General features: G+C 39.4%; 1 protein-coding gene across 1 annotated transcript in view; it reads left to right on the top strand.

Annotated features, from left to right (window-relative positions):
- LUG (transcriptional corepressor LEUNIG) overlaps nucleotides 1–13,869 on the top strand; it is a 31,307-nt gene continuing 17,438 nt past the window's right edge. The window contains exons 1-8 of the mRNA XM_089145243.1: nucleotides 1–363; nucleotides 760–857; nucleotides 986–1,095; nucleotides 11,848–12,258; nucleotides 12,349–12,437; nucleotides 12,582–12,669; nucleotides 12,747–12,822; nucleotides 13,015–13,073. Of these exons, the coding sequence (XP_089001369.1) occupies nucleotides 332–363; nucleotides 760–857; nucleotides 986–1,095; nucleotides 11,848–12,258; nucleotides 12,349–12,437; nucleotides 12,582–12,669; nucleotides 12,747–12,822; nucleotides 13,015–13,073 (963 nt within the window). The 5' untranslated portion in view covers nucleotides 1–331. The remainder of the gene's footprint in view (nucleotides 364–759; nucleotides 858–985; nucleotides 1,096–11,847; nucleotides 12,259–12,348; nucleotides 12,438–12,581; nucleotides 12,670–12,746; nucleotides 12,823–13,014; nucleotides 13,074–13,869) is intronic.

The following is a 13,869-nucleotide window of genomic DNA, read 5'->3' as shown; positions in this document are numbered from 1 at the left end:
GGTTCACTCTTCTTCACTCTTCTGCCCTGTCTCATGAACTGAACAGTTTTTCTTCTTTATTTTTATTTTCTCCTTTTCACTTATCTGCGCGCTGTCTCTGGTTTCTCGTCACTGTATTTCTGTTGCCTCTTCTTTCATTTCGTGGTTTTGTTTTTATGCTGTGTTTAAGTAAACACTTGAAAAATTTCCTTTTTGTGTGGGGTTTACTAGCTTCAGACAAGGAGAGGGAAAGATTAATTTCTTCTGATAAAAGCTCAAACCATGAGGTTCGAATCTGAGGAAAGGGAGTTTTGACATATTCCGCAGCTATTAAGGGCTTAATCTTAGAATCATGTCTCAGACAAACTGGGAAGCCGACAAAATGTAAGTATTCCAAGTTTTCGATTATTTTCCACCATTGTTGGTTTTTCAGCTAGGATTTTTTCCATTCATGTTTTGGGTGCGGGGTGGGTGGTTTTCTTTACAGGGCTTCGTTTCTGGGTTGTTTTGATTGTATTGGTAACTTCAACAGGGTCGTTTCCTGTTTGTTTCTCGTTCTTGTTTTTATTCTAGGGTTCCTTATCCGCAATTTTTTTTTGCTGTTGTTTCTGTGAAGTTCCAGTTTTTCTTCAGTGTTGACGTTTCGGACGTGTGTAAACTGGGTTCTCATCTGCGACTAAATTATATATGGGATTTATGTCTGCATTCTTAGGTTTTATTTCTGTAGTTTGAATGTTTTTCTCCTGATAGGTGCTTCGGTCCTTTTACTGTTGGTAACAGGTTGGATGTATACATTTATGATTATCTAGTGAAAAGGAATTTGCAGGCTTCCGCAAAGGCCTTCCAAGCAGAAGGAAAAGTATCTTCGGATCCTGTGGGTAAGATTACCAAGAATTCTTCATAGATTCTTAGAGGGAGAGAGATTATGGAAAACCATTGACTCATGGAAGTTTTCCCTAAAAAAATTTGGATGATATGCTATGTTTTCAATGTGTATTATTTGCAGCTATCGATGCTCCTGGTGGATTTCTCTTCGAATGGTGGTCGGTCTTCTGGGACATCTTTATTGCTAGGACAAATGAAAAGCACTCAGAAGTTGCGGCATCTTACATTGAGGTGTGTGTGAGCATGTTTTCTTCATGCTACTTTTTAGTGGATTTAAACTTTCAACTCTTTTGCGAGCCAATGGCAACTTGAAATTTCATTGTTTGCTTAATGTTCTACATGGGTCTTGGTGTAGTGCTCTCTCCTTTATTTATTTAGTTGTTTGTTTGTCTATTTATTATTATTTATAGGCTGAAAGGACATCGAACTGGCTTCTTTTTCATGTTGGTGGAACGGAATAATCCTGCTGCTGTGATGGGTGGGGCCCATTGTGAAGGATCCTATGTGGTATTGTTGAAATGTGGGAGACCGATGAAATATGGAGCTTGAAATTTGGGAGAAATGATGGGTTTCGATCAAGACAAGTAATTTGAATTTGCTGGTTCACCTGTTTGAGCCAGTTTCAACCATCCGCATCGATACCAACTAGTTTCGACCAAAACCACAAATATTGGTTGAAACAGACTTTCAAACTCTAGCTTGATTGTGGATGGAGAACATACCAACTCAAATTGAATGAATTCAAAATGATGTTAATGCATGGATCAGGATTATAAAATTTTCCATTTTCATTCATTAAATAATATTTAAAATACTTGCCTAGAGTATGTTTTAAATTGTTAAATAGCAAAAATGGTGGGGTTACCATCATCCTTTGTGTAGTGACAAATATTGTATGTGTTCCTAAGAATAAGAAAAGGAATTTGTCCATTGTTGAAACTAGGATTTTGGTTGAAATTTCAATCGGTTTTGTTGATTTTTTAACCATGCTAATCCATGCATGTTTGTTTTCACTTCTCTTGAGGTTTTTTTAGGTCTGTCCATAGCTCTTTTGGTTCCTTCCACTAGGATCGAATCATTCCTCTGTGTTGGAGCACTCAAGGTCATCCATTGAACATTGCAATGCCAACTTTCTTGTAGCTTATCACGTATAGGAGCTACCTCCCAAACTAGCTCTAATATGGTTATTCGATACGTCTTTCTTCTTTCTTAGTTTTTTTACTCATTCATCTCAAATTCTTTATTTCCATTGCACTGAGTTATCTATATAATGCTTCTTAACTGCCAACATGATAAACCCAAATACCAATTGCAAAGTAAATAACCAACTTCCAGAAGGAATCCTACTCGGAAATTGAATTCCAACCTGGACTCCGACTCAGAAAAAGACTCTTCAGTAACTTGTCAACAAGGACTGAAACTAAAAATGAAAAGTAGATCTAGACTCCTTGTAGAAAGTAGATTTCAACTAGGGAGTTCCCTTCTCTAATTGGGACTAATAACTAGACCGGGACTCTGACCAACTGGCCAAATGAAAAACAAAGAGTAGATCCTTGCTCTTGAAATTATTCTGGATTCATCTGGAGCACTTTGGAGCTCAAAGGAGGTGGGGAAATGACCAAAATACCTCTACGGTAATTCGGCCAGCTCTTGGTATTGCATGATAATGGGCTGAATTTGGACCTAAAATATGAAAGGCCCTGTGGTTGCCAATCCTGGTTACATCAGCATTGTTTAGGTCATAACATGGTCAATACAAATCCAGTTGATCTGATTCTTTTTGCATTGTTTTCTAGACTTAATGGGTTTCATTTCATACGTAAGACTTGAGTTCCAATTCTAACCCTAAACTGTTCAAAGTTGGGTGTGAGCCTAGCTGTACAGTAGTTGGCAAACTATCCAAGTATTTTGTATTACCTGATCCTCCGTCTATGTGATGTGCATCCCTTGGAAATATGCAATACATCTTCCCTAGCTTGTTGTCGGGCCTTTCCTTCTCTTGGGTTCCAGAATGTTTACCTTTGCAGGGTCCACCCCATTATCTTTCAAGGGTCCAAACTTGGCTACATTGCTGTGCACCCTTATGGACCATAGCATTAAGGTGCTTGATCTTTTGGATTCGGGTCCTACACCATCGCAGCAGGTTAGGATTCAGTAGGGTTATTACAGTCTTGCTGCTATTTATCTAAAGATCTTGGAAGGATATCTCATGGAGCCCTAATTGACTTAATGCTATTCATCTAAAGATCTTGGAAGAACTGACCCTTCATTCACTTGAGGCTACGTCATTAGGCACCAGCAGCAACTTGGACTTTAAACACCAATGAGCTAACCAGCCTAGACTTGAAGCACTAGACTAGGATCTCACACTGGAGAAGAAGGCAGCAGCCAGTAACATGTGTCTCCTCCATTTATCTAGAATTTTTGTTTGATCTTAATCTTCTTAAACAGCTTGGTTAGCCATGATAATCCACAAATTCCTACGCTTTTCCACACATCAACTATGATTCTATCTAGGCCTTGTGCCTTGCCCACTTTCATCCTCCTTACAGCTTCAGATACACTAATAATTGGAGTATGTTTATTTAGGAGACTGGAGAAATAACTTTCCCATCTTCGCTTTTAATTCATCTAACATTGTCAAGATCTCTACTCAGCTTTCCCCTCATTTTAGCCATCTTATAGATTGCTGTTCCATTGTGTTCAGATTATTACAAACATATTTGATGTTGAACCGGGACACATTGGAACCAGCCGAGGAATGAACCAGCTTTGACCAATTCAAACCAGTGTTGGAGGCAGCTTGAACCAGCTAGCTGTTCCAACTAGAAGGTCTCCTTGCTCCATAATTTTTGACCCCTTTACTTGGACTGCCGCAATAGGACAAAACATGAGGAAAGGAAGACAAAACACTGTTTGTGTCACTATGTGAACAGTGTTACAGTCCATTAATTGGAGTATTGGAATATTTGTAGAGAATTTTGTGGGCCCCAAGATCAGATTACATAAAGATTTTATTCTTAGGAGATTTAGGAGCTTAGTTTGGTTTCCATTTTAGCAGTATCTAATTTTAATTTGTTTCTATTTTCCATAAGGTTTTGTAGTCACTCGTTACTAAGTTATGAATTTCTATTTTCAGTCTACTAAGTTTCTATTCATTATAAAGTTTTTGTCAGGCTATAAGTGAGCCTTTTAATTGCAATATAAGATCATACTTTAGAGAGATAAAATTTGCAGGCAATGTTCCTATTGCTTATGGAAGAATCCATGTTCAACAGCTGAAAGACGCAGGTCTGAGCTAGCCCATTCCCTTACATCCCTTCTTTTCTATCTTCTACGCCCCCTTTTTCTCCTCTCTTTTCACGTTCTTCTTTCATATGTAAAGAGGGGGCGGGGGGAGAGAAAAGTTCTAGTTATTATGTTTTCGTCTTCATTATCATATTGATCCTTGTTGCAATTGACATTCCACTGGTTTCTCCGTTTGGGATTGACTCTTGCATTAGTCTTCATGCATCTTTGCCCTGGCTTCTCCCACGGTTTTCTTAGTTTTGTTTCTGGCAAATTTATGGCCTTGTAGATCCTCTACTCCATGTCTTAAAACTACCTACCTTAGTCTTAGTGGCTGTTTGAACTCATCATCCCACCATCAAGTCTCCATAGAGAAATGGCTCTTGATACTATCGGTTGGCACTAGGGGAAATTGAGCTTTACCTCCCACTCAAGGGTCACTGGTTGCAGTCAGTATGTGCTTCCATGGCTTCTGTTTAAAGTCTTTGGGTTTCAAGGAACGTAAAGTCTTCTAAGAAAATGCTGGAAATACAGACAATGATAGATAATAATTAGTATGAAAACTAACATGGTTAATTGAGTCTCCTTGGGTAGTATTTGGGAGTTTATTCATCTACTTGATCCCGTGGATTGACGTGTAATTGCATCATCTTCTTTGTTGTTGGGAATATCAAAACCTTTCTCTCCATGAACGTGATAGTGCACGGTGCTGAATCCTGATTACCTCTCCTTAGGCAATTGTGCGTGTTGGGTGTCTGACCGACGAGGTATTCTAAGGAGGCTGAAAGTTTTGTTTATTCAGGTTTTTTTTTTTTTGGATGAATAAATAATTATATTAAAAAAAACAAGAAACAAGAATACAAGGTCTTTAAGCAGAAGACCGAAGAGAAGATTAAGGCCCCAGGAAACAATAATAAGCTTGTTCAGGTTATTAGTTGTGGTTTTTGTTTGGGTGAAGGTTTAATATATAAACTTGAGGGCTGAGGCACAGAACTATTGTGAGGTCTTAGGGTCATTTGCTTTTGGATTGAACAAGTTATAGATTGAAAAATAGTTTTGATTTAAAAAATATAGGGTTGAAAGGACATGAGAGCAATATTATTGCCCAGGGATTTGGGTGGAACTGTGGGGGTTTTTTACTAGCACGCAGGTTGAGAATCTCATCTTGTTGCTGTTTTATGTGACCTTGTAGCCTTTCAGTAAAATAATGTTTCTGTTGCTTTTCACCTTTTGTGGATGAATGTTCTCTTTTTCTCTTCCTGTCTTGGCTTCTATTTGCTTTTTCTTGTCCTGTTGTAATAGAATGATTAAAAAGAGAATATTTTTGATGGGCCAATATCTTCTTTACTACATGAGCTACCTACATTTTACAAGCATTAGCCCTCAAGTTCCTCCTCTTGGACTCGCATAACTCAGCCTCTGTATATTTTTCTGCAACTGATTATTTGCAATATATCAGAAACTCTTCCTTCAACTTTGAATGTTTTTTGAAGTTTTCTTGCAACCCTACTAATTAGGCTTCTAGCTTCTGTTCACTTGTGTTCTGTATGGCTCATTGGGCTTAGTTGTATTTTTGAGTATTCTTGTTGACTTCCTAGAATTTTTTTTCCTTGGGTCTTTCATTGCCAGTGGAAGAAATGCAACTGTTGACAGAAAAAGTCAAATGACATATAATAGGGAGAAATAGAAAAAAAGAATAAAAGAAAAAAAAGAAAGAGAAATTCATGCCCTTATTATTATTATTATTTGGGGGTGGGGGGTGGGGGGGGGAAGGGGATTGAATTGGCTGAATGGCCATGTGGTTTGAGGGTGTTTTGGTTAACATGCATGAATAAATGTATCCGGTATGTCATATTATTTAGACTGCAGGGAGATGTTACCCGTTGCTTACATACTAATCTTGATTCAGAAGTCTTCATTGGGTTTTAAAATAAGATGGCACCATCCACTCTTTTAGGATGATGATGCTGGTCTGTTGGTTTGATTACCATATGGACAACTTTGATGTTGCATACAACTGAGTTGATCGGTAGCGTCAAGCATTAGAGTGCTACCATGGTTTGTGTTAGTTTGAGAAAGAATAAGGTGAAGAATGAGGGAGAGGAAAAGATGGAAGCCACGACTTAGTTGTGGAGGCTCAGATTGAACTGTTGAGCACTCCTCAAAATAACTTCACTTTATATAGGCTAATTTACAAGTCTATTCTATATAGGAAAGCATCAACCAATTTCGATTGGTATAAAACTCTTAATTACCACCTCTTTTTCCTATCGAGAGTTAGCGCAAGACACTAACTCTCGATGGATCTGTCCTTTCCCAAATTGCCCTTTCCTAACACTCCCCCTCAAGCTGGAGCATATATATTATTCATGCCCATCTTGTTACAAATATAGGTAACCCTTGTATTCCCTAGAGCTTTGGTGAACAAATCTGCGAGTTGTTCTCCAGTCCTCACATGCTTGGGGGATATTATGCCTTGTAGTAACTTCTCATGAACAAAGTGGCAATCAACTTCAATATGCTTGGTACCCTTATGAAAAACTGGATTTGATGCTATATGAACCGCAGCTTGATTATCACACCATAACTTCATTGGTGTGTCATCAATAATTCCTAATTCCTGGAGTAATTGTTTTATCCATACCATCTCGCATGTTACCTGTGCCATAGCACGATACTCAGATTCTGCGCTTGATCTTGCTACCACAGTTTGTTTCTTACTCTTCCATGATACAAGATTTCCTCCAAAGAATGTGCAGTAGCTTGTAGTCGATCTTCTATCAATAGGTGATCAAGCCCAATTAGCATTAGAGAATCCTTCAACATTTCTATGTGCATGATTAGTGTAAAGAAGTCTGTGTACTAGTGCTTTCTTAAGATACCTCAGAATTCGTATAACTGCATCCCAGTGTGATGTTCATGGGGTAGACAAAAATTGACTCACAACACTGACAAGAAATGCAATATCAGGTCTAGTCACAGTCAGATAATTCAGCTTCCCAACAAGCCTTCTGTACTTCTCTGGATCATTAAGAATGGTTCCATCTTTTGACATTAACTTTAAGTTACATTCCATGGGAGTGTCTATGGGTTTTGATCCCAACATTCCTGTTTCAGAAAGCAAATCCAGTACATACTTTCGTTGAGATAAGAAGATGCCCTTTCTTGATGGGCAACTTCAACTCCTAGAAAATACTTTTAACTTGCCCAAGTCTTTGGTCTGAAATTTCTCTTGTAAATAGGTCTTTAACCTATCAATTCCTGAAGTGTCATTTCCTGTAATGACAATATCATCAACATAAACTACAAGAAAGATTTTGCCTGCATCAGAGTTTTTAAAGAATACAGAGTGATCACTTTCACAACGAGTCATCCCAAATTCTATTACAACAGTAGTGAATCGTCCAAACCATGCTCGAGGTGACTGCTTGAGACCATATAATGATTTGCGGAGGCGACAAAACTTATTCTTCTCCCCCTAAGCAACAAACCCAGGTGGTTGTCCATATACACTTCCTCATGCAGATCTCCATGAAGGAAGGCATTCTTCACATCCAACTGAAACAAGGGCCACTGGTAGGTAGCGGCAAGAGAGATTAAAATGTGGATGGAAGTAAGCTTGGCAACAGGCGAAAAAGTATCAACATAATTTATGCCATAAACTTAAGCATAGCCCTTGGCGACGAGACGAGCTTTCAGGCGAGCTAAAGAACCATTATGATTAACTTTCACAGTGAATATCCGCCTACAACCAATAGCTGTCTTTCCTGAGGGTAAAGACACAAGATTCCAAGTTTGATTGTCCTCTAAGTCTTGTAATTCTTTGTTCATTGCACTGACCCACCCAGGATTAGACAAGGCTTCAAGAACATTCTTAGGAATAGGATAAGTCTCTTAGTAGATAGAGCAGTAGAGAACCCAGGTGATAAAGTAGAATATGAAATAAAGTTAGAGATGGGATACTGAACACAAGAACGAGTACCCTTCCGAAGAGCAATGGGAATATCAAGGTCAGATTTGGCAGGAATGTCCGCCGGATCAATAGACGAAGTCGGCATAGAGGTAGATACCGTAGGTGCAGAGGGGGGAGCCGGTGGTTTTGGATGGCGCATGTACATTTTGGTGATGTCTGGCAGAGGTGGAGGTGAAGGAACTGTATCCTGTGGAAACACATTTTGAAAAATACATAGATCATCATTTAGGTCAGTTAAACTTTGAGATTCAGTAGAAAAAGGAGTGGACTCAAAAAATGACACATCTGTAGTAACAAAATATCTTCGTAAGTCAGAAGAATAACAACGATATCCCTTTTGAGTGCGAGAGTACCCCACAAAAATACACTTAAGTGCACGAGGATCAAGTTTAGAGATCCCTGGGCGATGATTACGAATGTAACATACACAACCAAATACGCGAGGAGGCAAAGTAAATAAGGGAGATGAAGGAAATAAGAGAGAATGAGGAATGCCACCTTTTAAGACAGATGAAGGCATCCTGTTAATAAGATAACAAGCAATTGAAACTGTATCAGCCTAAAAGGATTTAGGAACCTTCATCTCAAATAAGAGAGAACGGGTGACCTCCAATAAGTGTCTATTTTTTCTTTCTGCAACCCCATTTTGTTGAGGAGTATCGACACAGAAGGATTGGTGAAGAATCCCATTAGAAGCCATAAATTTTCAAAAAGGATCAGAGAAACATTCTTTGGCATTATCACTACGAAAAGTACGAATAGGAACACCAAATTGAGTACGAATTTCATTAACAAAATTGCAAAATATGTTAAATAATTCTGAACAATTTTTCATTAAATAAAGCCAAGTGACTCTTGAAAAGTCATCCACAAATGTAACAAAGTATCTGTTACTTGAAGTAGAACTAACAGGACAGGGTCCCCACATATCAGAATGAACTAGAGAGAAAGGGTGATTTGATCTGTTATTTATACGAAGAGGAAAACTCACACGATGAAGTTTTCCAAATTGACAAGACTCACAGTCCAACTTAGAAAGAGGATGAAAACTTTTATCTACCAATTTTAGGTTTTCCAAAGAGGGATGCCCCAATCGACAATGTATTTGATGGGGGATGGAAATATTAGAACAAGCAGTAGAGGATATCTCCTCGAATAAATACAACCCCCGAGACATACAGCCTCTACCAAGCATCTTTTTCGTCGTAAGATCCTGAAATAAACAATATCCAGGAAATAATTTTACCAAACAGTTATTAGTGGAAGTAAATTTATGAACATATAATAAGTTAAATGGCAAATTAGGTACGTAAAGAACTGAGGGTAGGGTAATGGATGGAGTGAGTTGAATTGTACCCACTCCTTTAACATTGATATGAGAGCCATCAGCAAGTGTAACCAAAGATGATGATGGAACAAAAGAGGAAAATATACCTGTAGCCCCGGTCATATGATCAAAAGCTCCTGAATCAATGATCCATGGGCGAGATGTGGTTGAAAGGCAAGCAAGAGCATTACCTGTCTAAACAAGGGTGGCAGCGGCTGATTGTGGTTGAGTGGCCTGAAACTGAGTGAATCGAATATAATCTTCCTCAGTCATCTTTACAGTCTTACCCTCAGGATGAACTTTAGTAGTTGTAGACGCTGATTCAGAGGTGATGGTTGCATTTGCCATGTGTGGGGGCTTCCCATGAAGCTTCCAACAATATCGTTGAATATGTCCTGGACAACCACAATGATGACAAGTCTTAACTTGTCCCTTGTCGATAGAGAGTTGTGTGAACCTGGATATTTTTCAGTATTATTTCCTCGAGTTCGTCCTATATTCTGTCCACCAGGGGACTGTCCTCCAGAAGTGCCTCGAGAAACTGTTGCCAAAGCTGAATTTTCTGTAGAGTTATTGGTACTCTCCCGTGCAACACGAAGAACTCTTGAAAATGTGTCAGCTAACGTGGGTACATGATCACTACCAAGATTCTACTCCTTTACAAGACCTCCTAAGAAACCCATAACAGCTAATTGCTCTCTTTGATTTTGCATAGTTTTGATATCAGAGGAGATAGGTAGAATAGAGTTTAGTTTTTCATACATTCTTTTAAAATCTGCATAATATTGGGTAATATCTCTACCTTTCCTATCTACTCGATAAAATTCTTGGGACAATTCATAGATTCTAGCCAGATTATTCTGACTAGAATACAACACATTCAAGTACTCCCATAATTCCTTCACAGTTTGTAAGTGAGTAACCAAATCTATAATATTATCGGCCAAGGAATTAAACATCTGCCCAAATATTCGTGCATCAACAATTGCCCAAGTATCATCATCTTTAGGTACAGTCTTAGTCAAATGATCTATCTGTCCTCGTTCAGTAATAACAATTTTAACTATAGCCCTCCGTTGGTGGAATTTTAATACACCCTCCAATTTCTTCTCATTTAACCGATGAGAGGATGAAGAAATAATTTCAGTCATGGTATTTTTACTTAAAGTTTCTCCCATATCCAAACACAATTAAAATCAAATCACAGAAATCAGAATCAGAATTATTCCTAGATTAATCCCAGAATCAGAATTATTCCTAGATTAATCCCAGAATCATATTAATCTCATAACCATAAATAAACCAATTGAACCAACCGAACCAGAAAACAACTTAAAACCAAACTTAAAACCAATCTTAAAACCAGAAAACTTGCCCACGAAGTCTCTCTTAACCACGTCTCATAACCAGATGATCGCAGGTCACTCTTCTCTTCTCGAAGACTCTCTCTCTCACACTCTCTCTTTCTGATCTAAAGCAGCGTCGGAAACGAAAACCACCAGCACCAGCAACTACTCCGGCGGCTGCTTATTCTCCTAAGAATGGTGATTCTCTCAACCCTAAACAGATCGAGAGTGAGGAGGACTACAGACACTCTTCCTCAGCCCCAAATCACCAAACAAAAAATATCTCAATCAATCGCAGTTTATTCGTACCTGAAAAATGCAGATCCGACATCAATCGTGGCAATGATCTTGAGAAGAGGTCATCGCATAGCTTAGTTTGGGCATTCTCTTGCACCAATCTTCAATGAAGACACCAAAGTAATGGCAGCATAAGAAGCTGCATCAATCTTCAAATAAAAATCACCAACAAGTGCGACGTAAGGTGCTGCATCCCTTTAATTTCTGGAAACAACTCTCACACCAGGTCCAATTTATTTCCTTTCTATAGAATCAACTGTTTGTACTAGTAATTCTTAGAATCAAAAGGAATAAGAGGACCTACAGCTCTGATACTATGTTAGTTTGAGAAAGAATAAGGTGAAGAATGAGGGAGAGGAGAAGATGGAAGCCACGACTTAGTTGTGGAGGCTCAGATTGAACTGTTGAGCACTCCTCAAAATAACTTCACTGTATATAGGCTAATTTACAAGTCTATTCTATATAGGAAAGCATCAACCAATTTCGATTGGTATAAAACTCTTAATTACCGCCTCTTTTTCCTATCGAGAGTTAGCGCAAGACACTAACTCTCGATGGATCTGTCCTTTCCCAAATTGCCCTTTCCTAACAGTTTGGATAATATGGGTTTAGAACTAAAACATGCTGAAGTAGTCATATTTGCTACTGCTGGGACTCAAGGTATTTGAAGAACCTGGTAATGGTTTCCTTTGAGCAGTTATAATTGAATTGAGTTAATGTGTTATGAATGTATGGCATTTTTGGATTTGCAGACACAATCAATCAAAGTGCGGGAGCAGCAGCAGCAACAACAGCCCCAGCAACCCCAACAGCAGCAGCAGCAGCAGTTACAGATGCAGCAGCTATTATTACAGAGACATGCACAACAGCAGCAGCAACAGCAGCAACAGCAGCAGCAGCAACAACAGCAACAGCAGCAACAACAACAGCAACAGCAACAACAGCAGCAGCAGCAGCAACAACAACAGCAGCAACAGCAGCAACAACAGCAACAGCGAAGAGAGGGTCCCCATCTTCTAAATGGTACTCCCAATGGGCTTGTTGGTAATGACACAGTTATGCGACAGACCCCTGCAACTGCAAATGCTTTGGCCACAAAGATGTATGAGGAACGGTTGAAGCTACCAAGTCAGAGGGATTCTTTGGATGATGGAGCTATAAAGGTCCTTAGTCCTTACTCGCATAGTCTGTGTTAGGAAATGATACTCTTAACTCTTAATACAGCTTCTGATCATCATCAGAAACTTTTACAGCAAAGGTTTGGTGACAATGTGAGTCAGCTTCTGGATCCAAATCATCCTTCCATGTTGAAGTCAGCTGCAGCAGCTGGCCAATCGTCTGGGTACCCTTTTTTTTTTTTGGAGCAATTCCCTTACGTCTCCATTGCTGTCAAAATATTTGTTGTTGTTTCGGGTGTATCATCCGAAACTTTCGACTTTTTCGATGTGTAATGTCTCTCAGATGTTAAGCTCATTTCCTTTTTTAGGCAAGTGTTGCATGGCACAGCTGGTGGAATGTCAGGCACCCTCCAACAAGTTCAAGCTCGCAGCCAGCAGCTGCCTGGATCTACCCAGGTTTGTTTTGTCAGAAGTGATCCATTGCTTGTCCTTTCTCTTACCATGTATTTGTATGACTCAGAATGGTGACACAGGACATAAAGAGCGAGATGAATCAAGTACTAAATCCCAGAGCTGCAGGTCCTGATGGATCATTAATTGGAGTTCCTGGTATTTGTCTTCAGATGTTTTAAAATTGATTTTTGGGGTGCTTTATATATGATGTTGGGACAAATTTGTTGTATTACTTCAGTGTCCGAGTACTTGGAAAACTTTGTTGCTCGTGTTTTGTTTGTTAGTTGTTTTACGTCCCCGGGGACCATCTGGGAAGATTTGTTGCTAACGTTACATTTGTTATTTCAGGATCAAATCAAGGTGGTAACAATCTGACTTTGAAAGGATGGCCACTAACTCCACTCACTGTGAGTCTTTGGTGCTCTGTTACTAATATGTATCCTTTAGTGCGCCTCAGCTATTGTAGTGTTCTGAGTTGGAATTATGTCTGACTGGGCAACTGAAATCAGTTTTTCCTTGTTTTTGACATGCACTGGCACAAAAAGGAGTTGTAAAATTCAGATTATGATTAATGAAATAAAGCTGAGATATGGAGCAAGTGTTGGAGTTGTGGGTTCCCCAGAGAAAACTTGCGGCAGTGAGTGACTAATTTCTGCAGAATTTTGAAGAAGACCCTGAATCCCTGCATCCCTCAAGTAAGACTGACCCGCACCCCCAAGCCAGCCTCTCCTCTCTGACCCCCTTCCATCTGCAGATTCTCCCATCCCCGCAAAACCTATTTCTGCTAGGACAGCCCCTTCCCCCATCGCAAAGCATTGCCTCCCGTCTCCCTAACCCTGCGACAACCCCTTACCCCCCCCTCCCTGGTCAACTCTAAGTCCCTAACCCCCTCCCTTTCCCAACCCTAATATAGTAAGATGACATCCCAGCCTTTTCCCTTATCTTTTTCTTCTTCTCCCTCCTTACTTGCGGCAATTCTGGGATTTCCAGAATTCATACAAATCAGAATTACAGCCACACTCTAAACCTTAGTTTGCCCTAACCCCTTGACCTATGTCCATCCCCATTAGGATCTAGTCACCTCTCCCCAAACCCTACCTTTTACGGCTGCCCATTACATCATTAACCCTAGTATAACCTAATGTTCAACTTCCTCTTTAGAATCCCTAAAACCCTAAATTTTTAATTTTGTTATTCTCTCAA

Source organism: Hakea prostrata, chromosome 2 (genome assembly GCF_041222555.1).
Source record: "Hakea prostrata isolate BN-2017 chromosome 2, UWA_Hpros_2, whole genome shotgun sequence".
Classification (NCBI taxonomy): domain Eukaryota; kingdom Viridiplantae; phylum Streptophyta; class Magnoliopsida; order Proteales; family Proteaceae; genus Hakea; species Hakea prostrata.
The sequence above is the reverse complement of the archived record's forward strand: the minus strand, read 5'-3'. Positions and strand labels throughout refer to the sequence as shown.